The 27264-nt window shown below is 40.6% G+C and overlaps 1 protein-coding gene across 2 annotated transcripts in view; it reads right to left on the bottom strand.

The window, feature by feature from the left end:
- TUT4 (terminal uridylyl transferase 4) overlaps window positions 1–27264 on the bottom strand; it is a 92335-nt gene that overhangs the window by 40583 nt on the left and 24488 nt on the right. For both annotated transcript variants that reach the window (XM_060231814.1, XM_060231813.1), the window contains exons 7-19: window positions 24760–24811; window positions 24494–24563; window positions 18893–19019; window positions 17100–17219; window positions 16468–16689; window positions 16100–16274; window positions 14741–15471; window positions 12411–12561; window positions 10604–10690; window positions 7178–7281; window positions 6979–7036; window positions 6780–6883; window positions 5762–5851 (exon numbers count right to left, since the gene is read on the bottom strand). In XM_060231814.1, the coding sequence (XP_060087797.1) occupies window positions 5762–5851; window positions 6780–6883; window positions 6979–7036; window positions 7178–7281; window positions 10604–10690; window positions 12411–12561; window positions 14741–15471; window positions 16100–16274; window positions 16468–16689; window positions 17100–17219; window positions 18893–19019; window positions 24494–24563; window positions 24760–24811 (2091 nt within the window). The remainder of the gene's footprint in view (window positions 1–5761; window positions 5852–6779; window positions 6884–6978; window positions 7037–7177; window positions 7282–10603; window positions 10691–12410; window positions 12562–14740; window positions 15472–16099; window positions 16275–16467; window positions 16690–17099; window positions 17220–18892; window positions 19020–24493; window positions 24564–24759; window positions 24812–27264) is intronic.

A 27264-nucleotide genomic window follows, 5' to 3' on the forward strand; every position in this document is an offset into this window, starting at 1 on the left:
CACACACACACACACATATATCTACACACACTGTGGCTAATAGCCACTGATGGACCTCTGCTCCATATTTTTATCTAACCCACTCTTGAAGCTGTCTATGCTTGTAGCCGCCACCACCTCCTGTGGCAGTGAATTGCACATATTAATCAATCACCCTTTGGGTGAAGTACTTCCTTTTATCCGTTTTAACCTGACTGCTCAGCAATTTCATCAAATGCCCACAAGTTCTTGTATTGTGAGAAAGGGAGAAAAGTACTTCCTTCTCTACTTTCTCGATCCCATGCATTATCTTGTAAACCTCTATCATGTCACCCCACAGTCAACTTTCCTCCAAGCTGAAGAGCCCCAAGCGTTTTAACCTTTCTTCATAGGGAAAGTGTTCCAAACTTTTAATCATTCTAGTTGCCCTTTTCTGCACTTTTTCCAATGCTATAATATCCTTTTTGAGGTGCGGTGACCAGAATTGCACACAGTATTCCAAATGAGACTGCACCATCGATTTATACAGGGGCATTATGATACTGGCTGATTTGTTTTCAGTTCCCTTCCTAATAATTCCCAGCATGGCATTAGCCTTTTTTATTGCAATTGCACACTGTGTTGACATTTTCAGTGAGTTATCTACCACAACCCCAAGATCTCTCTCTTGGTCAGTCTCTGCCAGTTCACAACCCATCAACTTGTATTTGTAGCTGGGATTCTTGGCCCTAATGTGCATTGCTTTGCACTTGGCCACATTGAACCTCATCTGCCACATTGACACCCACTCACCCAGCCTCAACAGATCCCTTTGGAGTGCCTCACAATCCTCTCTGGTTCTCACCACCCTGAACAATTTAGTGTCATCTGCAAACTTGGCCACTTCACTGCTCACTCCCAACTCTAAATAATTTATGAACAAGTTAAAGAGCATGGGACCCAGTACTGAGCCCTGCGGCACCCCTCTGCTTACCGTCCTCCACTGTGAAGACTGCCCATTTATTCTCTGCTTCCTATTAATTAGCCAGTTTTTGATCCACAAGAGGACCTGTCCTTTTACTTCATGACTCTCGAGCCTTTGATGAGGAACTTTATCAAAAACTTTCTGGAAGTCAAGGTAAACAACATCTATTGGGTCTCCTTTGTCCACATTTGTTCACCCCCTCAAAGAACTGTAACAGGTTAGTGAGGCAAGATCTTCCCTTACAGAACCCATGCTGAGTCTTCCTCAATAACTTATGTTCATCAATGTGCCCACTCATTCTGTCCTTGATAATGGTTTCTACCGACTTTCCCGGTATTGAAGTCAGACTGACTGGCCTGTAGTTTCCTGGATCTCCTCTGGAACCCTTTTTAAAGATGGGGGTGACATTTGCTACCTTCCAGTCCTCAGGAACTGAGGCAGATTTCATTGAAAGATTACATATTTTTGTCAGAAGATCCACAAGTTCAACTTTGAGTTCTTTCAGAACTTTTGGATGTATGCCATCCAGATCTGGTGACTTATTAGTTTTTAATTCGTCTATCAGGTGTAGGACCTCCTCTCTTCTCACCTCAATCTGACTCAGGTCTTTCAACACCCCTTCCAAAATAAGTGCTTCTGGAGCAGGCAAACACTTCTCATCTTCCACAGTGAAGACGGAGGCAAAAAATGCATTCAGCTTCTCAGCCATTTCCCTATCCTCCTTCAGTAATTCTTTGATTCCTTGGTCATGCAAGGGCCCCACTGCCTCCCTGAAGAAATTATTTGAAGAAATTTTTATTGTTGATCTTTATGTTTTTTGCAATATGCTCCTCATAGTCCTTTTTTGCCTGCCTGATCACAGTCTTGCAATTCATTTGCCACAGCCTGTGTTCCCTTTTATTAATCTCACTTGGACTAGCTTTCCACCGCTTTAAGGAATCCTTCTTACCTTTTACAGCTTCCATTACTTTGTTTGTTAACCATGCAGGCCTTTTCTTATACCTGTTTGTGCCTTTCCTAACTTGTGGTATATATTTTATCTGAGCTTCTAGGATTGTAGTTTTAAATAGCCTCCGAGCTTCCCCAAGGTTTTGACTCTATTTACCTTTCCTTTCAGTTTCCTCTTCACATGCCTCCTCATCTCAGGGAATTTACCCCTTTTAAAGTTAAATGTGGTTGTGCTGGTCTTTTGGGGCAACTCTCTATTTATACAAATAGTGAAATCAATAACGTTATGGTCACTGCTCCCAAGCGGTGTGATCACTTTTACATCTCTCACCAAGTCTTGTGCATTACTTAGGACCAAATCCAGGATCGCCCCACCCCTGGTAGGTTCTGAGACCATCTGCTGCATAGCACAGTCATTGAGCGCATCAAGAAACTCAATCTCTTTCTCTCGACCAGAACACATATTGACCCAATCAATCTGCGGGTAGTTAAAATCACCTATTATGACACAGTTTTTACGTTTAGCTACTATCTTTAATCCTTCCATCATATTATAATCATCCTCTATCTTTTGATTTGGTGGGTGATAACAAACTCCCATAGTTAAATTTCCTTTTGGGCCCTCTATTTCAACCCAAAGCATTTCTAGAAGGGAATCTAATTCTCTGAGCTCAGTCTCACTGGACCGTATACCCTCTCTGACATACAGAGCCACCCCATCTCCCACCCTTCCCTCCCTATCCTTCTGATATAACTTATATCCAGGAATCACCGTGTCCCACTGATTCTCCTCATTCCACCAAGTTTCTGAAATTCCCACAATGTCTATGTTTTCTCCCAACACTAAACATTCCAACTCACCAATTTTACTTCGAACACTTCTAGCTTTGCCTACAAACATCTATAATTTCCCAGGCAAGCTAGGCCCGCAACCTTCCTCCTGCTGCCTCGAGACTTTGGCAGACAGTCCATACTGTTTGTCACCATCTCAGAGTTGTAATGGACAACTCTGATCCATTACCCAGTAGAAAAGTAACAGCTAACCCTTCATCTCTTTGAGATGAGTCCTCCCAAACCAGAGACATTTCATCTCCTGTCGGCTTTCCCCCAAGATTTAGTTTAAAAACCACTCTACCACCTTTTTGATTTTAAGCGCCAGCAGCCTGGTTCCATCTGAGGACAAGTGGAGACCGTTCTTTTTGTACAGCTCCCGCTTGTTCCAGAAAGCATCCCAATGCCTAACAAGTTTAAACCCTTCCTCCCTACACCATCTTCTCATCCACACTTTGAGACTTCTAATTTGTGCCTGTCTCTCCTGCCTTGCACGTGAAACAGGTAGCACTTCTGAGAAGGCTACCTTGGAGGTCCTGGCCTTAAGTCTCCCGCCTAGCAGCCTAAATTTTTCCTCCAGGACCTCACGACTGCATTTCCCCAAATGGTTGGTGCCAACATGCACTACAACCACTGGCTCCTCACCAGCACTGTCTGTCAGCCTATCTACAACACATATAATGTCCGCTACCTTCGCATCAGGCAGGCAAGTCACCATACGGTTAATACGCGGTTTTGCCACCCAGTTGTCTACTTGCCTAAGGATCGAATCACCAACTACCAAGACCCCTCCTCTCTCCCTGCCCAAGGATGGTTCCTTGGCGTGAAAGGATTCCCGTTCACCAACTAAAGAAGAGGTCCCTTCTGAGGGCGCATTCCCTTATCCTCAGCACGGTGCCGTTGCCTCTCGACCCTCATGCTCCCTGGCAGCAACGGGGCTGCCACGTTCAGAGCGGGGCTCATCTAATACATCCCCGAGAGTCTTCCCCGAGTGCCTAACTGACTATCTCTGCTTCTCCAGGTCAGTCACCTCGGCCTCAATGGTACGAACTCGTTCCCTGAGGACCAGGAGCTCCTTGCATCAAGCGCACACCCAAGACTTCTGTCCTGTGGGCAGATAGCCATACATGTGACACTAGTGCAAAACAATGGAAAGCCCCCACCCCCCTGCTGGCATTCTACCTTCATGATAGCTTTTTTTTTTAAAATATACAGTCCCCTTTAAATCCTGTTGGTTTATGTGGCTCCCCTTCTGGAGGGTCAACTTACCTTATTGGGAGCACAAGAAAATTAGGGATCTGGGTTCCTGGTCCTTACAGAGCCCCCAGGCTAAGAGCCCTTTAGTTCTCGCCCTTCAGCTCGCGCCAAAGGCTCGTGCCTCTGGCAAGGCACAGCTTAACAATGCAAAGAGGGTGGGGAACACAGCCACTCCTAATCAATCAGCAACAATCATCTTCACCTTCAGCCTACTCAACCAAACAAACAGCAGTTCCCCAGCAACCACAAACTCAGAATTTTCAGCAGTCACACAAACTCAGAAATTCTCAGCAACTTCCCCAGCTGCTCACCCTTATGTCAGTTATTCTCTGCTCTATTTCAGGGCTTTTCTGCTCTCTCTCAGAACTCTCTGAAATGTCTCTCGGAACGCTCTGAAATCTCTCCTGCTCACTGGAGGCCAGGTCTATCAATATAGCAGAAATGGGTGGGAAGACCTGTTCTGTAGAGTCCAGGTCCACCAATATAGTGAAAAGGGGTTCAGAGACTTGTTCTCCAGAGGACAGGTCTACCAATATAATGAAAACGGGTGGGTGAGATTTGACAATTCTGTTTTCTCCTATAATGCTTAAATTATTCTTAAAATATAGTTTAAATATAATTTAAAAGAATTTATTCTGAGATTTTTACAAGGTCACGTAAGTAATCGTCTGAAAAACTAAGCTATGTGATAGAAATGTAAACTCGCTCACAACTTTAATGCTACTAGCTTCTTTCACTCATGAGGTAGAATTTTGCTCACTGTGGAGCATAGAGGGAACACTGGTGACCAGAGAGAGTCACATCCTAATATTGTCAAAGTATTATAAGAGTATGGAAAAAAGAAGTTGACAGAAACCTAACAGAAAAGAAAGAAAGGAAACTGAGAAATATATAGTAAAGCTTGAACAAAGTACATTCTGAGGAGAAAGGATCTGATAAAGAGGAGTGATTGTAAAATGAAACGGTATGACACCTCAGTCAGAATTTATTAATATACACTGTTGTATTCATTGAAGAGATAAGTTACAAAAATCTTGAAACCAATATGCTTCTTGTACAAATAAAGTTTTATTTTGTTTATCGTTAACCTGGAGTCCTATGCTATTAAAATATAAGTATCTTATCCTCATTCAAAGAAGAAGAATTAGAGTTTGGGCACAATACTGTGGGAAATGTTAATTAATAAGATTGGAATTAAATTCCTGGTGGGAGCATTACATTCACAGAAAGAGAGAAATAACAAGAAAGTTAGAGACACACCATAGCTAACCACATGAGTAAAGAGAGTAGTTGTGATACGGCCAACATAGAGTATACTGCAGTATTCCAATCTGCTGGATGTTACTGAAGCATATGTGACAACAACCAGGTTGGCTGTCAACAGGAATTCTTGAAGTTGGTGAACTGGCTTCAGCTAGAAAAATGTACCCCCCCCCCCCCGGCAATATTCAGAAGTATTCCCAGGCTGTATACCTGCTTTTCATTAGGTGTAATCTTTATTCAGGACAGGATATGCATCTACTCCTGTATTAGTTTCACTCAATCTACAACACTTCTCTTTTGTTTTGATTAAGCTTCAGTTTATTCATCCTCAATCCTTACTGCTTCCACACATACTGGTTTAGTATTTCTACAGTCTCTCCGAATTTATATGGAAAAGAGAGGAGTTCATCCCTCACTAGTTCAGGATATAATTTTCAAAGCATATTCCATCAGCTACTGAGAACAGAAAGGTTCTAGCACATCAACCTATATACTAAAGTTATACTTGCTATAGATTACCTTTGCAAAAACTTTCATTGTGTATCCCAAGTATTGCACTCTTGGATCAATGGCTGCATAGGTTGCAAGCATTCTTGTGTTGTGCTGTGCCTGAAAACCAAGTCAAGGATTTAGATACCAGACTGAAGTTCAGAACATCACCATGTGCAATCCAATAATATGAAACACTATTGAACAATAGCCTATGCACATTTACATTACAAAATCTGGGGTTGGTCACAAAATAACATTATGAATGTTATACACACACATGCACAACATGCATATATACAAGGTGATAAGGATTTACTAGCTGCGTGACTGTCTTCTTATAAGAAGAGTAAGTCGGACTCAGTATTTTGGCCAACTTATATTAAAATGGTATGAAAAATAACCTTTTCTTTCATTTCAGTTTTTTATCTGTAAATTTTAACATATTGTATTACCTGTAATATTTAGATTTTAAGGGATTATCTAATAGTTGAGAACAATCTGTGTGTTGATATGTTGACTATCATCAAATGTGAAAGTGCTAATAAAAGTTAAGAATGCTGGATCTAGCTTAAAAGCCTGGAGAGGGAGATGACTGATAAAATATTTATCATACCTTTCCCTTCCACCATCAATCTACTGTTTAATCTGAAAGTCCCCTCTGACCATCAGAAAGGATTATCAGGACAAACAGCAGCCTTGGGGGAGGGAGAGAAGGGCAAATGGGTTGATTTATCCATTAACAAAAGTTGTTAAGAAAATTAAATGTATATACAGGAAGGTTTATGGGGATCACCTCATATTAACCTGCAGCTGTCCCCTTTTTTATGGTGTTGGACTTTCTGAATCTCTCTTTCTGGTTCTTGTACCTTCTACAGCATAAATGAATGGACCATTTAAAAAGACTAACATTTTATAAAACACAGACCACTTTCACATTCTAATTTTGCCCTAAACATTTTAAATATTGTTGGCCATTTTTAAACTTTAAGAAATTAGCACATACAAACAAATTTTCACCCCTTACTATGAACAGTACTTTACTTGCCAGTGTATTGTATAAGCTGATGTCTCCTTCTAAGCCACTTCGTCTGTGCTCAAATTTTACTATAGGCACTTTGGCTGTTGTTATAGGCAGAATATTTCTTAAACCTGAGAAGGAAAGTTTTCAGCATGTAAACTATTTTCTATAATAAAAAATTCACATAAATACAAATTGCCAAGCAACACAAAATCAGTTCACATACCTGGGTGCTTCTTAAGAACCTTTGCCAAATTTTCAATAATTTCCTTACAATTTAATTTCTAGATAAAATAAACAAAAACCCAAGTTACTACTTATATAGACTTCCTTTTAATAATTAAGATACAAGCAAACACTTTAAATAAGCATTTGTTATTACAATAAATCTTCCTTTAATTCAGCTTCAAAAGCAGAACTCCTACCTCTGCATTTTCATGGCCTTCAAGTGTCATGCAAATATCCAGGTCACTGTCACGGAATCCAAATCCATTCTTTGAAGAGCCAAACAGACATAACCTGGCTTTGTCTGACCAAAAGAACAAGTGGCACAGATTTTGTACTACCATTAGACTTGCTTACAATGGAATGTTATCAACTGTAAATTATCAACTGTAATAAGTTATTGACTCTTATAACCCGCCCTAAGCCTACGTGGGGAAGGCAGGATAAAAATCGAATGAAATAAGTAAAAATAATAATAAAACAATAAAATACACTGACATTTGACATCATGGTCACGTAACAACACATTTCACAGACACAACAGCATTTAAATCAATATTTCTGCAGAGTATATGTAACTACTGTCTTTTGCTACATTTATAAAATCATATCACCTTTCAAATGCAAAAAGAAAAAATGGCTTTTAATGATACAGTGTAGTAATGAATAAAATGTAAATGACTGATTCTTTTTAAAAAATGTACCCGTTAAAGACAATTTGTTTAAGGAGTTTAAACGTACAAGACACAACTATTAAGATTGTTTTTCCAAGGTACAAAATACACAAACCCTGCTTCTTGTTTTAATTTACTCATTTTACTTTATTTACACCCTACCCTTTTTCCTTAATATGTACTCAAAGCATCTTATAATCTTTTCCCCTTTTCCATTTTATTCTCACAACAACCCTGTTAGGTAAGTTAGGCTAAGAGTTTTTGAAAGGCCCAAAGTAACTCAGCAAGCCTCCACAACAGTGGAGATTCAAACAATGGTCTCCCAGAACCTAATCCAACACTCTAACAAACATACTGTGGTTGTAGTTAATAATTAACAATGGGTTTCTCACTCCTCTTAATTTTTCACATTAGTTTCTCTGTGCCTGATGTTAACTTCTATGCTATCTTAAACACTGAGGACATGGAATATTTAGATCATCTTCTCAAGGGATGAACTATTCCAAATTGGATATTCTTTGGCATTTGTTGGCTCAAAATTGCTTCAGCTGGAAGATAACTGTCTGCCAGAGTGTGTTCAATAGTGTTCCCGCTGCTGTAGACAAAGGGTGCCATCAGCAAAGCACCACTCCCCTTCATATTGCACCCCACTAACCTCCACAAATGCTCCTCATGGAGGACAGAGAATCTTCAGGAAGAACATGTGTGGAGAGTGAAATGAGGGTCTGCTGTGGGAAAGGAGAATCAGTAAAAACAGCAGAAGGCTGAAAGGGATTTTTGATACATACCTATACAAAGCAATATTTCAGAGCATATCAATATATCTAATAGTCAACATGGCCCCATCTGCAGGTATTTAAATCTGAGGAGCAAGACCATGTACAGACAAGACAGATTATTCTGAAGACCAGGGACAACCCCAGGTTTGTAGAAAAATGTGAACACTTTTTTTAAAAGGTGAAGATTTAAAAATCCCCTCCCCTCCCCCAATAAAAGAACAACAACATTTCACAATGTTCCATCAAGAGATCCCAACTGCCATCCTGGGGGCCACCTAACACTTTCAAGATCCATTGGAAGGGGTGGGAGAACACAGCTGGGAGGAAAAGAAGGTGGCAACAAGGGATAATTGGGGCCTAATGCTCAGTGTTTGGCATAGGATTGGAGGGAGACACCCGAATTACCAGTGTTCAGCCATCCACAATAGCGTGTGGGGGAGACTTCCAACAGAAGGCAGTAAGCAGCACTGACCAGGAGGAAATGGAAGAGCTGCAGCTGCTATTTCTGTTCTTTCCTACACCCAAACGGGAGATAAGGTAATCAAAGGCCAGTGCTCCTTTCTCTATTATTGGAGGGGAGTGAGATTCCAACTAGTGCAGTTTGGAGGCAGTCACCATTCTTCCCCATACTGGATGAAAAGGTGAGCAATGGTAACAGCTCTTTTCTCTATCCTTCCTTCCCACCTGTTGCTCCAGCCCCTGACAGGCAAAGAAGGTGAGCAAGCACAGGAAAAATAGGGACCGGAAACAGCAGCTTCTAACCCCCCTCCACTGTGAGCACAAACATAGTTTGCAGTACCTACGTCCTCCAGCTGCCAACTTCTTTCCTCCTAGTGCCAGAAAGAGTTGGCAAGGAAGGCAGACTGGAGAGGGGCCTCAAGAGGGCAAGGGGAAAGTGGGCATCAGGTGGGAATGGGGGGGGGAGGTGGGGGGGGAGAGGAAGGTAGTGTTAAAGGGAAAAGATGGGAGGGGGCAAACTATGGGAAGAGGAGATAGAGAAAGGTGGCTGGAGTTGCAGAAGTCAGAGGTGAATTTTCCTGTTACTTTCTCACTGGTCCCCAGTTCTATGATTATTATAGTCTACTGATTTGCTTCTGAAATTTAAGATTTAAACCTCCTGAAGAAACTGAATCAGGGTTCAAAAGGGCAGGACTGAAATTTATTGTGCACTTTGATCACCTGAGAACAGAATCTAGCTGTTAGTTTGGTAATAACAGAGGTTTCATCTATTAATAATTTATCTAAATATGTCTCATCATCCCTACCACAGGACTGTCTACAATGGAAATAACTGTTTTATCTCAAATTTTATTATAGAGGGAGCATTTCTGAAATTTAATTTTATATGAGGCTATTTGTATTGATAACTCTGACCTAGACAGCCCAGGCTAACCTAATCTTGTCAGATACTGGAAGTTCAGCAAGGTCAGCCTTGGCCAGTATTTGCATGGGAGACCACCAAGGAATACCAGAGTCATAAGACTGAGGCAGACAATGGCAAACCACCTCTTGCCTTGAAAACTCTACCAGGGGTCACCATAAGTGAGCTGTGACTTGACAGAAGGGGCAGGGGGAATCTGTACTGATGCTCTAAAATTATATATTTTAATATAGGTATATAAACTAATATAATGTATAGCTCTTAATGTATTTAATGTTTTGCTATGATCTGCCCTGAGTGCCGTGATAGGATGTAAATATTTTAATAAACAATAAATCGAGCTGTAAAGCATAGGCTATACAGCTGCAAATTTTAGAACAGTATATCTTATTAAATATATATACACACACACACGCATAGCGGCCCCGTGGCACAGAGTGGTAAAGCAGCAGTACTGCAGTACTGTGGTCTGAACTCTCTGCTCACGACCTGAGTTCGATTCCGGCGGAAGCTGGATTCAGGTAGCCGGTCCAAGGTTGACTCCACCTTTCATCCTTCTGAGGTCAGTAAAATGAGTACCCAGCTTGCTGGGGGGAAAGTGTAAAAAGACTGGGGAAGGCAATGGCAAACCACCCCATAAAAAGTCTGCCATGAAAACGTTGTGAAAGCAACGTCACCCTAGAGTTGGAAACGACTGGTGCTCGCACAGGGAACCTTTCCTTTTCCATACACACACAAACACACCATCTTTACAGAAAACCAAATACACTTTAAAACATTTCTATTACACACCATTGTATTCTTTTCGAATAAACCTTTCCAAACTTGCAAGAATCTGCTCTCTATTTTGTTGTTCTGAGAAAGGAGGTGACAATTCATCTAAACAAAGAAAAAATTGAGACTTTCAACAATATAATCATTAAACGCAACTATTTTTAACACAGCTCTCATTGATCACTTATATTAATTCCTAGGACTTCCCCAGAGCCTTCTAGCAATGACATTTTACATATTATCTTTAAATATCTGACAAATCTCTCAAGCAGAGGTGTCCATTCTTTATGAGCCTGTGGGCACCTTTGGAATTCTGACACAGGGTGGTAAGTGCAACTACAGAATGGCTGCAGCAGCAGGTGGAGCCAACCACAAAACTTCAGGGAGTGAGGTTATGCATAACACTAACAGTAACTCTTGAACATTTCAGGCAAACACTCTGCTTAACAGTATACCTTTTAAAATTAATATATTGTTCAAAAAAGTAGTTTATTGCTTACATACATTTTACCCTCAATCATGCAATAAAGATTCTTGTTGCCAAATCAACATGTTTTTGAGTCTGCATAACCAGTCAGATTTCCAATGGCTAGTCTGAAGTCTAGCTGGACAAAAGCCTCACCCACTTTGTAAAAAGCTTTGGTGGACACCAGAAAAAGGTGTCAGCAGGCACCATGGCAACAATGGACATGACATTGGGGACTCCTACTTTTGAGGACAAAGTTTTAAGGCTTTGAGTGGATGCTGCAGAATACAGAATCCTTGATTAAAACTACGTTTCTTATCACCTTGGACTATACCCACTGCACTGGTAGTCTTACTATGAACTACAATGGGAATATATTTTCTGTCTGTTTCATCAAAGTAACTTTCACTCTTTGCTTTCAGTATGGGAAACCTTTAGGCCAGGGGTGTTGAACTCATTTGTTACAAGGGCTGGATCTGACATCAATGGGACTTTGTGTGGCCAGGCATATCATAAAATGTAATGCCAGGTAGAGGAGATAAAAACTTTATAAAGGATACAAACACAATTAAAGATTTTTTTTACTTAAAATACAATCATGCTTAACATTCTTGAAATATATGGTTTAAAATGGAAATGTGCATGAGCAGTGGGATTTGGCAATACAATTTTTAAATAAAACATCAAGAAAAAGCACAAGGATCACAGCAGAAATTAAAAATATAAACTAAAAATATAAAATGCACGGAGCCTAGGAAAACATGAAATTACTGGGCACTGAAAGCTTCTCCCTACCCTCTGGATCTACTCAGATTGGCAAAGGCTCTCCAGTGTAATATCCCCCTTTGGCTATGGGTTCCCAGGTTAGAGTACTCACTAGGCACCAGTTCTCAGGTCCATTCAACAGAGACAAGCTGGCTCAAAGCATGAACCCTTCATGTGCAAGGTGACAGCTCCAGCAAGCAACAGCTTCTACTGGCCATACAAACACAGTAAAGTCAAACTACTTGAGCTCCACTCCACTGAAATATACTACAGCACAGACAAGCAGTCTGTGAGTAGTCTATCTGGCCACAGAGACCTTAATGGAAAATCCATTCTGTATTTTCTTTGCAGCTTTGCAAAGCAGGCAAAGACAAGGCAGAAGGAGCTGGAAACTTCAGCAGCCTCAGAGCTTCAAAGGGTGAGGACAGGAGGGGGAGGAGGGGGGAGAAAAGAGCTGTGGGCCTGATTAAATCCTTGGGCAGGACAGTTGTGGCCTACTGGCCATAACTTTGTCACCCAGCTTTAGGCTTTACATAACCATTAATTACATTTTAAAACAGAACACAATTTGGTCAGCAACAAAACCACACTTACCAAAGCATCTTTTACAGACTAGATCAAGTATTTCTCTAAATCTGCTTGTCATTGGTGGTAGAGGTTTCAGGTCAATTTTCTTAAAATCCTCTGGGCAGTCATTTTTGGAATGGCCATCCCTTTTGCAGATACTGCATACTATTGTTGGAGGCTTAGAAAAATCAAAACCAAATTATTTATTTTAAAACTGTTCAAGTGACATTTTTCTATGGATATCTTAGGCGTTTCAGCAGTAAATGGGTTCAACTATCAATTCAACTTACTGGGTAGTTCTGAAGAGTCACTTATCTTTCAAGCCTGCTTTTCATATGAAATTGGGAGAAGCACATGACTGTATATTGTATGCACCCAATGCAATCTCCACTGGAAGCTGTAATTAACTCTATATTTCCTGACATGATGAAGTTCAACGCAAGTGACACAAATCCAAAGCACACAAGATGCAGAAAAAAAGTAAAGGTGAGGAGAAGAACAAGGAACATCCATAGTGAGATTTGATTACAGACAATTTATACAGCAACCTGAATCGTTGTTCTTTAATGAACAATAAGCTCACAGACAATAGCATCTGAGCTTCACACAAATTTATACATATGCCTTAATTACTAAGCTATCATTCTCATTACCTACTATTTAATAGTAAAGCAAGCAGCTAATACTAATAATGGAAACAGCAAAATAAGACTAGGTAGGGATTTTGATGTAGTTTATTGACGCTGTATATGTACAAAAATATATTGTAATTAATCAAAAGATAAAAGTCACTGAAGAATGAGGACTAAAAATCCTCTAGCTGACACAGAACGTAGAGAGCAGCTAAGAATCAGTTAAACCGTAAGGGGGAGGGTGGGATGGGAAGGACCAGAGAGATGGGGAGCTGACTTGCTGAAGCCCTGAAAGTTTATGGAATTCCAGAGAAAAGGATGAGGAGGCAGAATGTCTCTGCTTCAGAGACGGTGAAGACAGAGGAAAAGCAATTATGAGGACATAATCTTCCCCATTTATAATGAAAGGGCAGTATTTAAGCAGAAGACACAAAAGTCTGGAAGTATTAGACTCAATAAGATGTGTTATGGCCAAAGATAAACTGCCAAATAATAGCTGTGAAATATGGAAGTGTACTAGAATAATGCTGGCATGTGGTGGCAGATTTTGTGTAGTATCCTGCAAGATTTTACTAAAACACCTATACAGACCTAGATGCTACCACAGGATGTAAGGATTTTTCCTAATTCTAGCTGAGATCAGTCTCAAGAAATACATTACATCAGCAGGAAGGCAGAAGGGCAAGCCACAGCACCCTAGAGAAGCAATATTAGCAGGTCTACTAAGAAGTAATTCCCATTTTATTCAGTGGGACTTACTCCTAGGAAAGTATTCTTACAACTGCAGCCTATTTTTCTTCAGCTAGGGGAAAGAAGCATACCATAGCTGATGGCAGTTTCAGGATACCACCACGGAAGAGACAGACCATACAGACATCAGTCATGCTCCTCCTCAACTTTTCACTCCTATTCAGTTTTTAGAAGACCAAGAGGACAAGGGATGTCAAAAGAAACATTAGAACAAGTTTGAGTCCAGTGGCACCTTTAAGACGAACAAAGCTTAATTCTGGGTATACGATTTTGTGTGCATACACACTTCTTCAGACACATTGACACAAGACTTCCTCAACCATTACAGGGGGGTGGGGGGAGTTAGTTGCCAGGAAGAGCTGGAGTCAAGTTGTATAAGCAACTGAATGATAAGTATTGCTAAGATTGGATTACAGCCGTTGGTAAAACCTGTAAATAGCAAATTAGCATAGATAAAAGAATTAACAAATAGAAAATAGTTGACAAAAAGAATCATTCACATCTTGGGACAAATTATAATCCCTGATTATAGGCACCTCCCTACTAAAGGAGGCCACTGCTAAAGCACAGGTATCTGCGATATCTTATAAAAATGGTGTGTGTGGATCTCTAGGAGCAGTTCTTTGGGCATTGCTGCTGGCAAGTCATTTGGAGTGGTCCCCCCTAACTTAAGTACACAGACTATCTTAGAAAGGAGAAGGAAGAACTAAGACTGGCTGTGCTTCCAACAGAAAGCTTAGGAGTTATGCAAGCCTGCTCTTTGATTGAAGGCACAATGTTTCTCAGCGCAAAAGGTGGACTATACACGAAACAAATAAATGAAACTGGGAAAGATCTCCTGTATAGACAGATGTCAAGTTTGCTAACCTTATCTTTTGATCAAAAAAGTTATCCTTTCAGTTATCCTACTAGGTGAATGACAAAAACATACAGTACATGAACCTAAGAAGAACCATATAATAAGGCATATATTACCTTTCCAGAAGTCAGAATAAATTTATCAAATACATAATGCATATCTTCTGAGGTGACTTCATCTTTAGTATTTTGAATATTTCCTACTGCTTGGCAGTTGTGCGAGGTAGCTGATGCGGTAGTGCCTGAGCACATACTCTTCTGTGAATGCTCCATTTCTGAATTCTGTCTACTTTCAGTGTCAGATAATTTATCAACAGAATCTGTGCTGTGGGACCCATGTTCACTAAAAATGCAATGGTGGCTTATTTCCTCTTCAACTGAAGGCTCTTGATCATCTTTCGCTTTGAGTGATTTTTGTTCTAATTCACAGCATTCACTAGTTATAAGGGATACAGTTTCTTCTTGGTCTTCAGATTTTGCGTTTAAAACTTCTGGCTTCCTTACCAGCAAACTATCTAAGCTGTTGGAAGTACATCTCCTGGACGTAGGTTCCATTTCACTACATTCATTAAACTCACATGCTTGTATAATACACCCATTATCTGTGTTCTGTTTCTCTGCAATGTTGGCCTTCTGCTGAAGGCAACAACTGGTTACAAGTTCTCCAGTTTTTTTACTACCAATTTTTCCCTTTTCTTTTTTCTTGGTATCAAGTTTGGACTTAATTCCATCTTTATTCTGTGGGCATGCAAAATACTTATATGCTGTCCTGAACCTCTCCAGGATGTACTCAAACACCATCTGGCTGTTCAGGCTCCGTGCAACATTTCTTTTTAGTGCAAAAGGATCTAGAAAAAAGACAAATTCGTTCTTAAGACTAAGCACAAAATTAACATATTGTATTTCAAATTGTTATGCAAGAAAGCATCTTCCCTTGAGTATGATTATTCTTATTATGAGGTTGAATAATAATATAGAACAAAGACATAAGAACAGGGCTATGTTTCCCATAACAAGTCAATATGGTTGTCCAAATATAGTTTTCCTCTTTATCTGCTGGTTGTTTGGTCTGTTAGAGACAAGTACTACTGCAGGACATGATTTGAACAGAGTATTAATACAGTCAAACCACAATGTTATCTCCACAACAGCCTTTTGGGAAGAACAGTAAAAATAAGAAAATATAAAAGTACATTTCTCGCTTTGATAATAAATGATTGCTTAAAATGCGAAACCAAGTGCTTGAGCCATAATTATCTAGCAATATGATATATTCTACTTTAGAAATATTAACAAACTTGTTAATTCTTTCAAACAGGTATGAACACATGACCATTACTTACAAGGCTGAAACATATAATTGCCATAATTTCCAAATTTCTAATACAATGTAAGACACACTTTATTTACGCAAAGTTAAGCAAGTAAGGGAAACAAAGATTTCTGCAATTCCATTATAAATGTAGTACACCCCACCTTCAATGGCTATTCGCCTTTTAGGCCAACTTTTGTTCTCTCTGGTTAAAAGTTCTTGTACCCGTATGCTGATAACATATTCTTCCAAAGCAAATTCCAGTGTATAAAACTTCAACAATTCTAACCACAGTTGCCCTAGAGATATCTGTTGTGGTGTTTCCAATGCTAATGGAGACTGAAAGAAGAAAAAAAGGAAAATGTAAATTTCTGGTTCTTTGGTCTTAAAATTTTATAATTCTAAGAAGGATGCTAAATAGAAAAGAGAAATTTACATTTAGTAGACTCTATCTGAACCCAGGGATTCTTTTAAGAACTTGTTAAAATCCTATATCAGTTTGATCAATCTACATTCAAAGAAAATTACATACCTTGCCATTTTTCTCCTTTAGATGACTCTGGGTGTCTGTTTCTACAGTTGCTGCTTTCTTGTTAGCACCTTTTTGCTGGTCACCTTTACCTTTGCCTTCCACACCTGCTCCATTTTTCCCTGCTCCATTATATGATGGTTTGTATTCCCACACCACAATCTTTTCACCTTCAATGCCCCTTAGCTGGTAGTCATCAGCCTTCTTAGAATCGAAGCCTTCCATCTAAATCCAAATGAGGCATCCAGAAAACCAATTCATATGCAAGAAACAAACACTGGCTCAGTGGGCTATTCGTTTTAAATAAAAAACTGCTCCTCAACAAATGGTTAAATAGTGGTATCATGTGCAGAACATACGTCTGGATATTGACAGAATTCTCCAGAACTATAAAATTGTTAGAAGTCAACAGCCTTTTAATAACAAGATTGGCCAATATCCAAAGAGCTATTTCAGACACTGCTAACATGAATAGACTTTCTCCTTTGAATGTAAAACCACCAGTTCCCAAAGAGATTTTGCTCTGTGTCATGCCAAGCTGCTGTTCAAGAAACACAAGTCTCAGCTTCCCTTGGCTCTACTCGAACTAACTTATGGTTATTTAGATCCAGACCTTCATATGATTTTCAACTTACCCAGTTGCCTAAATATGATGGTAGTATACGTGGTTCTCTTTGTTGAAGGAAAAATATCACCATTAAGGCAAAGGAATATGAGGGGATTCCACCTTCGGCCTGACAATCAATATGGCACAACTATAAAGAGGAAGAAAGGTCAAAATACTGCAATGAAGTTGTATTTTTAAAAAAGAAACAATAGAAAAAACATGCAGATATTATAACCCCACAGTTTAGCCAATATTTTCTAGTCACTGGACAAAGGCCAGTGACTAGAAAATTATCTGAAGAACCAATAACAAAGTGACCAATGACTAAAAATCAACCTGATATAGAACACTATAAAAGCCAGAGTATAGCAAATGGAAGAGTGATGATTGGTTCTCAAACTGGGAATCACATAATAAAAGCGGATAATGGCTTTCTAAAAGGTGAGTTGTGAGGCTCAAACTCCTGAGCTGACTGACTCAGCACCACTCTCTCTTCTTTCAGCTCCAATACAACTAAAAGAGAGAACTCTTCACCCTGAAGTCCCATTGCCTTCTGAGGGCTCAGATCACTCCCAATCATCAGCTGTATGTGAGGTGTTGAGGGTGACTGACATACTCCTGATGCCTTCTGAGCCAGTACTGTTAGTGGCCAGGTCCAAATCAAGCCCTGGCCTGCATTACTGCTGGGCTGCAGGTCAGCAACATCTAGGTGTGAATCAAGCTCCAGTCTGTAGTGCAAGGTCAGTGGCTTGGGAAAAAGGTATTTTGTAGTTAAAACATACAGCATTGCAGACTAAAGGGACAAGTGATGAAAGAATGAAGTTTCATTTATCCCCTGCATCTGTCAGTTCTTATGGCTGCTTAGGAATCTTTAGTTCAATTATTCTTAACAGGGTCAATACAGGGGGCAATCTACAAATATTGGGCAACATTCAGAATTCTGGGAAGAAAACACTGGGCATTCAGTATTTTAAACAATTCATCCTCCCCCCCCCCCCCTTGCAATGGCTTCTGACAGCCAGCAGAAAAAAGTTGATTTATACTGCTGTTACCACTCTGGCACTAAAATCCCAGGTTTTTATCACAGGCTTTTAAAAAAAGAGATACATAGCAAACAGATATTAAACCTAACATTGTCTGATGACCACAAGGCAACAAGGCTCTTACTCAATGTATGTATCTATATAAATAAAGTTGTTTTTTCAAGAATTCTGCATTTATGTCCTATTTTTTTACTTGTGGCTTGGAAAGCATTCAGTTATAATGCTGAGTCTTGGTGGGTAGTAGTGAGTTAAAGGTTAACAACCACTGTTCTAGGTCCTAGTTTGTGAATTTAATACAGTAATTCCTTTTTTTTCTATACTAACCTGTTTGTTGTATATATAGATTTTAACTCTATAAAGATTAAGAAAAATGTTTTTGTGCCCATTGCCCAAGTATTTAAAAACATACAGTGAATCTTTTCTGATTTCAACCTCTTGGTGCCCTCATTTAATTGCCCTTAAACTGCACTGAGGGCTGCTATGAAATGTCCTCTGAATATTTGGAGCATTTGTTCAGTTGGTGCAATTATATTCAATGGGAAGAGAGACACAAAAACCTCAACACACAGCCAATGCTTCACTTGGAGCAGCATCTCTATAGTCAGCAATTTGGATGTCATCTGATTCAATAAGATAAACGCATAACTGCATGAGATATAACTATATAATACTAAACTGACTTCATATTATGACCAGTCACCTAAGTGTAATGTTTTTAATTACATTTACATATTAAGCACACATGCAACAAACAAATGCATCTATTTCATAAACTTACTCTAGCCCAGTAGCGAAAAGCCAACACCAAAGGAACAAGGACTGGCTCTAGTTTGCCGAGAGCAGCCAGCAGGTCAGTTGTAAGGCAGGCCACATCATTTCCAGCACTTACTTTACAAGTTAAACCACTGATGTTGAAAGAAATAATAAGAAAAGTTGTAAATCATATGATCATTCACTAGTAAATAAAATTTGCTAACAAATCAAAACACATAATTCTTGCCATATAAAAGCAGCCTTCTTTGTTTTACTGGTTTGCTTATATGATTTATTTTCACATTTAGATTCCCTTTACCCCAGATACTGAGGCCACTTCCATAATGCCCGGATTCAATGTTACTGAGAACTGGGGTTTTTTCTTGATTCTCCACAATATCATATCAGGGACGTTCTAGGCCAGGGATGGCCAACATAAGAGCTACATAGAATAAACGTCAGATGTTTGAGAGCCACAAGACATGAACGTCAGATGTGGGAGGGAGGGAAGGAAGGAAGGCAACTTTAACTTTAAATGCATTCTCCAAGCCACTGGTTGGTTTGGCCTGAATAAGTGATTTAGAGAGAAATGTGTTCTCCAAGCCAGTCAATGGGGTGGGGGGGGTGGGGTTTCGAGAGCCACACAATATGTGTGAAAGAGCCACATGTGGCTCCTGAGCCACAGTTTGCCCACTCCTGCTCTAGACTGATCCTGCCTTGAACAGGGGTTTGGACTAGATGACTGTAAGGCCCCTTCCAATTCTATAATTCTATGGTGCATCATACATCTCCCAGGATTACTCTGATTTTTCTCCAGTCTTTCTCAAACCTGCTTCATTCCAAAGTTTTGGGAATGATCCCAGTAAAACCGCAATAGTTGCTCTGTTCGTTGAAAAATTCTGATTTTCCCTGACCCTGTCCCCGCAATGACTATTTCCACAAAGAGAAACATACACATCAGGAGGCCTTTAAAAAAAGTCAACAATTTCATATTATTATACCAATGTATCATTATAACCAGGGCTTTTTTTGAGCAGGAATGCACAAGAACGCAGTTCCGGCTGGCTTGGTGGCAAGGGGTGTGGCCTAATATGCTAATGGATTCCTACTGGGCTTTTTCTACCAAAAAAGTCCTGATTATAACAATAAGTGAATCAAGTCCTGCAAATTCCCAGCTTTCATTTTTGAAAGGTCTCTAGCCTCTTCTGTTGTGGATATATGAGAAAAAGACATATTTTTGCAAGGGAAAGGATGTCAAACTCAGTGAGGGCCAGATCTGACATTTATGTTGGGCTGGGCCACAAATGTCATAAAATTTAAAGTCAGGTAGCAGAGACATAAACTTTATAAAGGACACAGGCAAATACAATTAAAGATTTTTAAAAAAAAATTAAAACAAGCTTAAAAGATTAGTACTTTTGCAACATTTTGTTTAGTTAACAGTCTCTGATAACTGACACCTCTTGCTCTGAATTACTGCATCAAAATCTGGAGACAATGTCTGTGCTCTAGCAATCTTGAGTATGCTGTTGAGCTGTTGTTCAGGTGTGTATCTGCAAGTTCCAAACGTACTTTTGTAGCTGAACTGTAGCTGAACATGCACTTCAAGAAGGAGACCACGTCATCCACTTTGAAAGAACTGAAGTCCTTTCTACGATCTCACATTATCATACCCGCCTGAACAGAGAAGCTATTGAGATTTACAAACACCAGCACAATTTTAACAGAAAGGAAGACGGCATTTTCATCCACCAATCTTGGTACCCAGCTCTGCAAAACACCCTACAGACTATAAATTGCAGAAAGTCTCAGAACAATCAGCAAATTCCACAGAACAATCAGCACAGTCAATAACCATCTTCCTTATCTTCAAACCCCTTCCAACCCTCCCAGCAATTAACACAGAACAATGGTCACATTCAACAGCCAGTTTCCTTATCGCTACCCTTCCAGGAAGCCCCACCAAACAATGGGCACATCCACAAACCAATTGCCCTTTCATCACACCCCCTCCAGCCTAGAAATAGCAGTTCTCCAGCAGCCCTGGCTCCACTCAATGCACAGCAGCCAAGAAGGTCTGAGCGCCTGCTCCGGCTGCAACGCCACTGAGGATGTTCTCCGCAGCTGAGAACGAAACGTCTGGAAGGAAAACTTTCTCCAGTAGAACACGGCACTTGATCCCGAAAGATTCTACAAACCCTAATGATGTACTTTTGATTTATTGATATTCATTATAGAAATCTCATGGTCACTGCTTTGAGCCTAAGGCCCAGAGGAAAACATGAAATGGCTGGGCATTGCAAGCTTTTCTACATAAGTTGCTTCATATGCTGGTCAGCCAATGGAGAAAATAGAGGCTGAGAGTATTCCAATGTTACCCAGCAAGTTTCCTTGGCAGAGTGGGGATTCAAACCCAGGTCTCCCAGACCCTAGTCCAGCACTCTAGGTTAGACTTTACCCTTTCAAGCCTAGGATCCCCAGGTAGTTCCCTTCTTTGGTTTCCAAACAGTTAGCAAAACTGATATACTGTGTCTCTCCCCTCCCCCTCTCCAAATGGTTGTGGAATATCTTTGCTGGTCACTGGAGAAGGGTGGGCTGGGAGATGAACATGCCTACCACCTCCTCTCCTCATGATTCTGCTACTGATTTGGTACTCTCCAAACCACCACACTAGAGTGTTGAACCAGCCCTTTATGTTTTATACACAGTATTCAGAAATATGGAGAAGGCCATTTAATAACAGGGAAATCAAACAATGCTAGTTAGACATCAACCCACAGAATAAGCCGTCCTATTAATTCTGAGATTCTTACTACATGGACAGATGCTATGCATGGCTAAGAAAGCAAGAAGAGGAACTGCTAAGTTTCCTGAGACAGTGAAATCTTGAGAAAAAGATGACATAGAGCCCTAATGAAATCCACTGCTTTATGCTTAAACTTTGTAAGTTCAATCAGTAGTAATGGACTTAACACTGTACCCAATATACTGTTGAAGTAAATGGAGGAATGGCTTGAAATCTATTGCTCTTCAGTTACACATTTTTTTATTTCCATCTATAGTTTAACAAACGTTTAAGAAAAGCTAAATATGTCATAAGCATTTTAAAAGGAAAACCAATTACTTAAAGCTTCATTTCATTTGTAATGAAATAGTAGGGAGTGAGGGTGTCATTTTGAAATAAAACTTTCCTCTTCTAAGCATAAATAGAGACACTTTAAGGTAGTGTCTCCTCTCTACTGTATTACTAGGAGACTCAGTTGCAAAAATGATAAAACTCTTGAAAAGGATGTACAGAATTACTGTACATACCAAGACCTTGGGGTGTTTTTGGTGTTGTTTCTCCTAGAAGACTGGCTGCATTAGTGAATATTTGATTTACAATGGCTAGAAAACAAATTCATCTGTGGACATAACAACTTCCTTCAAGAACAAAGATAAAGGCACCTGCATAATATCAATTTATAATGGTGTGTTCTCAGCAGCTATTTCTGACAGCTGAGAGGGCACAAAATATACCAACCAAATTAGCATATTAAAATGTACAAACTACAAATTATAAGCAGCCAGTTTGCACTCTTAAACAACAAACTGCATGTATTTCAACCCACAATACCTGATCCCCTTGTCTGATGAAGTGTGCTGAGAGAGCTGATGAAGTGTGCTTAGAGAGCACACGAAAGCTTACGTTCTCAATAAAACTTGGTTGGTCTTAAAGGTACACTTGACTCCTGCTTTGTACAAATTATAAGCTTTCATAATTTTAGAACACATAGACTTTTTAAAACACAGAGACTAAAAATGAACACAGCCAAATAAACTGAAACAATTTACCATCCATGTTTACAGTCTCTCATCACACCAGAACACTCACAGAAGAGGGGGAAAAACTTGGTTAATCTTAAAGGAGCTCCTGCTGTTGAGTGAAACACAGAGGGTGTGGTTCGCACTACAGTAAATAATGTATTTTGCAACTGGATTTCTACTGTGTAAGAATAGCAAAAACCCAGTTGCAAAATGCATTATTTACTGTAGTGTGAACCCACTCAGTCTGGCACAGCCTTCCCTTACCTCCAACAAAACACACGCACACAAGGAAGAGGAGGGGAAAACTGTGTCGATCTTCAAGTGCTGCTGGGTCAAATGGGATACTGAGGAAGCAGAGAGAAAAAAGCAGCCTCCACCCCCCCAACACACAAAAACACCCAGGAAAGAGAGGGGGAAGCCTCGTTGATTTTAATGGTGCTGTTGGGACAAACATAATGCTGAGGACGGCATTTACAGCTCCCCTTTACCTCCAGCACGCTCTCACTCATTCACTCACAGATGAAGGGGGGGGGGAGAGAAACTTTGTCGATCTTAAAGGTGCTCCCGCTGGGTCAAACGCGATGCTGAGGAGGACAGACCCAGCCTCCCTTCCCCCTCCTCCAGCTAACTCTCAGTCTCTCTCACACAAACACACTCAGGGAAGACAATTTTTTTTTTAACTAAAAGGTGTTCCTGAGTCAAACACAATGCTGAGAACGGGGAAAGGAGGGCGCCCACAGCTTCCCCTGCCCCCCTCCATCTCTGAAGCCCATGCCAGCAGACATATGCCTCTCCCTCCCCCAGGGCTTCTCCAAAGGCTGCAGCATAGCCTGGGGAACAGGAGTGAAAATCCAGCCATGCACTTGGAATCTTACCTTCTCCAAAGGTTCCGATGGTGGCAAGGGGCTTGAGAGCTTCCCCCGTCTCATGGTGGAGCCCACTCCTCAGAGTCAGGAAGTGCACTGGCTGGGGGTGGCGCCGTTGGGGAAAATCAGAGTTGCATGCCAGTGCATCCTATAGGGAACCAACCATGTGACTCCATGGAGGTCTCCCTGGCACCATAGAGAGTAATCCTAAGGCGGCACAAAAATGGCTGCCATTTTGTCTCCTGCTTCTGGATTTTTGACCAGCGGGGGAGGGGCTTGAAAACCGGGAGATCCCCCGCCCCAGCGGAGGATTGGGAAGCTTAGCCACGGGCTGCACGTTTGACACCCCTATGCTAGACACCTTTTTAAAAGAATGATACCTGAGAATTCGGAGAACCTGTTTCACTTACTGATACAACAGTATAACAATGCATGAAACTGTTGATTTTTTAAAAAATATGAACACATTCCAATAGCCTGGGGGAGTGGAGATAGTGTCTGCTGGGACAGGGAAACTGCAGGAAATCCTGCCATGTGGAAACCCTGCTGCCACTTAACTGTATCAGCAGCAACCACACTAGCAACATGGAAACCGCAGAAGCCCGCTTCTGTGTGGAACCCATCATAACTGGTTTTACTTGGGCACAATCCAACCAAAATATTGAGCACTTTTATGTGGTAGTGATTTAACTGAATGATGAAGAATATGCTTAAATTTCTCCCACTGAAACCAATGGGATTTAACTTGCTTCACTTTGACCACGCTGTGCCTCCTGCAGGTTGTATAGCATTTATGACAACATTTACTCCTTTACCATGTGAGGTCTTGCTTTAGAGCTTTTTCCTCAAAGAACTGCATTTTCAATTCACAAAAGATTATAAAATATTAAATTTGTTTAATTCATGTAAGTTAAGTGCATTTAACATAATCATATAACACAAATTATACAAACCTTTTAACATCTTTACAAAAAACAACAGGAACTTTGGCATGGAAATCTGATTCCACATCAGAGTAAGAAGCTGAAGGAGGACAAAAAAGAAGAGTACATCAAGAAACAGAAGAGCCTTTCACAGATCTCTCAATTTTTTTTACATTTATCTGGGTAATATAATGAGTTAGAAGTGTATTATGCCATCTATCAGCTTTTCTTTCTACTGCCAGCATCAAACAAACTATGAAGAAAATGAGTGAAAAATAAGGAAAAAATAAACTTACCGCTGTTTTTTAAAATATCAAGCACCTGTATCAAAACATCTGGATAACTCATCTAAAATAATGACAAAAAGATATTTTAACCTCATTTTGAACTGTGAAAGTTAACATGACAATCATGTTTTTAAAAGTCATAAGAGTAAAATCCAGGCCTCTGTTTGCTTGTATAAAAGGCAGCTACAGGGCATCTACATGTGCAAACAGGCCTCAGGATATTTGCTTCTGAAACCTAAAGCTAATTTCCCAGAGGTATGAACACATGAAGCCCCAGCACACTATGGCACAGCTGTACTGGGCATATACCTGCAAAGACAGCTATGGTACTGAAATGAGAGGTCCCATACACTCTGGGTATCCAACTGGGGTCAGCCTGAGGACATCTGCTTGGTGCCCTCATATGGACTCATTGTATTCTGGCTTGCGCAAGGCTTATCCCATAGCAGAAGGGGTTCTGCAGCTATTATTGAAGTGTCTGCAACTTACCACATCTTAACACAAGGCTTTAAAGGAGCTGGAATGGGCCAGGTTGACAGCAAGATAAATTCCTTCATCCTGCAGATGCGCCCATATTGCTGGACTAGGGGCAGCTACTTGGTGCATGTTAATCTGGCCCCTTTCAGAAGTACACAGAATTAAACATGATAAGTAACAAGGGCTGTAACACCACACTCTGATTTTTCTCCCTTGCATCAGGTGTGATAAGCAAGGGGTGCAATTTGCAGGTAGCTTATTTGTTTATTTAGAAAAGGGATGTCAAAACTCATTTGTTAGGAGGGCTGGATCTGACATAAATGGGACTTTGTGGGGCCGAGCTATGCGTATCCTAAAATGTAATGCCAGATAGCAGAGATATAGACTTTATAGAGGACACAGGCCAACACAATTAAAAATATCATTTTGCAATTAAAGATTAAAGATATCGTTTTGCAACTCTTGCAATATTTTCTTTAAAACAGAAAGGTGGGGAAATAGTGGGATTTTGCAATGCAATTTTAAAAATAAAACATCAAGAAAAAGCACAAGGATCACAGCAGAATCTAAAAAAAATGCTCTCCACCTGGGAAAACATTAAATGGCAAGGCACTGCAAGCTTCTTCCCTCCCCCCTCTCTGCCCCAGGTCTACTCAGATTAGCAATGGCTGTCCAGTGTAATATCCCCCTTTGGGTGTGGGTTCCCAAGAGAGTACTCCCTAGGCACTAGTTCTCACTCCATTAAGCAGAGACAAAGCTGGCTTAAAGCATCAATGCTTGATTTGCAAAGACACAACTCCAGGAAGCTTCAGCTGGCCATAGGAACACTGGGAAGTAAAACTGAGTTCCTCTCCATTAAAACACAAAGACAAAGTTGCAAGGAAAATGTGGAGTGGATTTTCCATTCATGTCTGCTCTGCCCAGAAGCCTGAATGAAAATCCATTCCACATTTTCTTTGCAGCTTTGTTTTCTGCTTTAGCCTCTGCAAAAAGAAGGAAGGAGTAGACGGGAACTCAGCAGCCTCAGAGCTACAAAGGGTGAGGACAGGAGGGGGAGAGAAGAAAGCCCCATGGGCCTGATTGAAGCACTATGTGGGCTGGTTTGGCCCACGAGCCACAAGTTTGACACACCTGATTTACAGATTTTACAAAATGCCTCTCCAATAACCTGGTTGAGATTAAGGGTGTGCAAGAAAAAAAATTTGGGTTGAAATTGGATTTGGGAGTTTTGGATCTAAAAATATTCGGTATTTCTGAACATCCCCAAATGCCAGTAATGGTATTGTGCTAGTATTCAAGGTAAGTATTCGGGATAACGAATATATGCAGCTCTTTTATACCCTATGAGGACCATCCCAGCTGATCAGTCATTAGGTTTAGGCCATTTAAACCTAACAGCTGACAGGGAATGAAACTCACCTGTGGAAGAGGAGGCAACATGCTTCACCTTCCTTTCCTCAGGGGCTCTGCTGTGCTGGGGTGCCCAGGGAAGGCAAGACAGAGAGGGGAACAGTCTTCCCTCTAAGCTGTGTGTGAGCTAGTTCACAGTTTTTTAGTCTCTGGCTCACACATTTTTGTCTTAGGAAGGATGGCCCCAGAGCAATCTAATTTATGCAGAATCCAAATTGCTCACTCACAACTTTAATGCCAGTAGATCATAAATTAGAAATTTTGCTCATAAGATTCCTCAGGTTAGAGGGAGCATTGGAGGGAAGACATGTTGATCAGAAGGAATGACCGATTGGGGATGCATGTTCACATACCTCCCCTTCCCTGGGCACTCTACCACAGCAGAGTGCCCAGGAGAGGGATGACAGATCAGGAAGCCAAGTTCACATGCCTCCCCTTCCCTCCTCTGGAAACTCCACCATGGCGGGACACTCAGGGAAGGGATGACAGATCAGAGAAGCATATTAATTTCACTCTGACAGCAGCAATGACTAACCACATTGTTAGGCTGAAATGCTGGCTGCTTCTGGCCATTTAAACCTAACAGCCTGACTGCTGCCAGTCAGCTGTTAGGTTTAAATGGCCAGC

Source organism: Heteronotia binoei, chromosome 2, assembly GCF_032191835.1.
Source record: "Heteronotia binoei isolate CCM8104 ecotype False Entrance Well chromosome 2, APGP_CSIRO_Hbin_v1, whole genome shotgun sequence".
In the NCBI taxonomy this organism is placed as follows: Eukaryota; Metazoa; Chordata; class Lepidosauria; order Squamata; family Gekkonidae; genus Heteronotia; species Heteronotia binoei.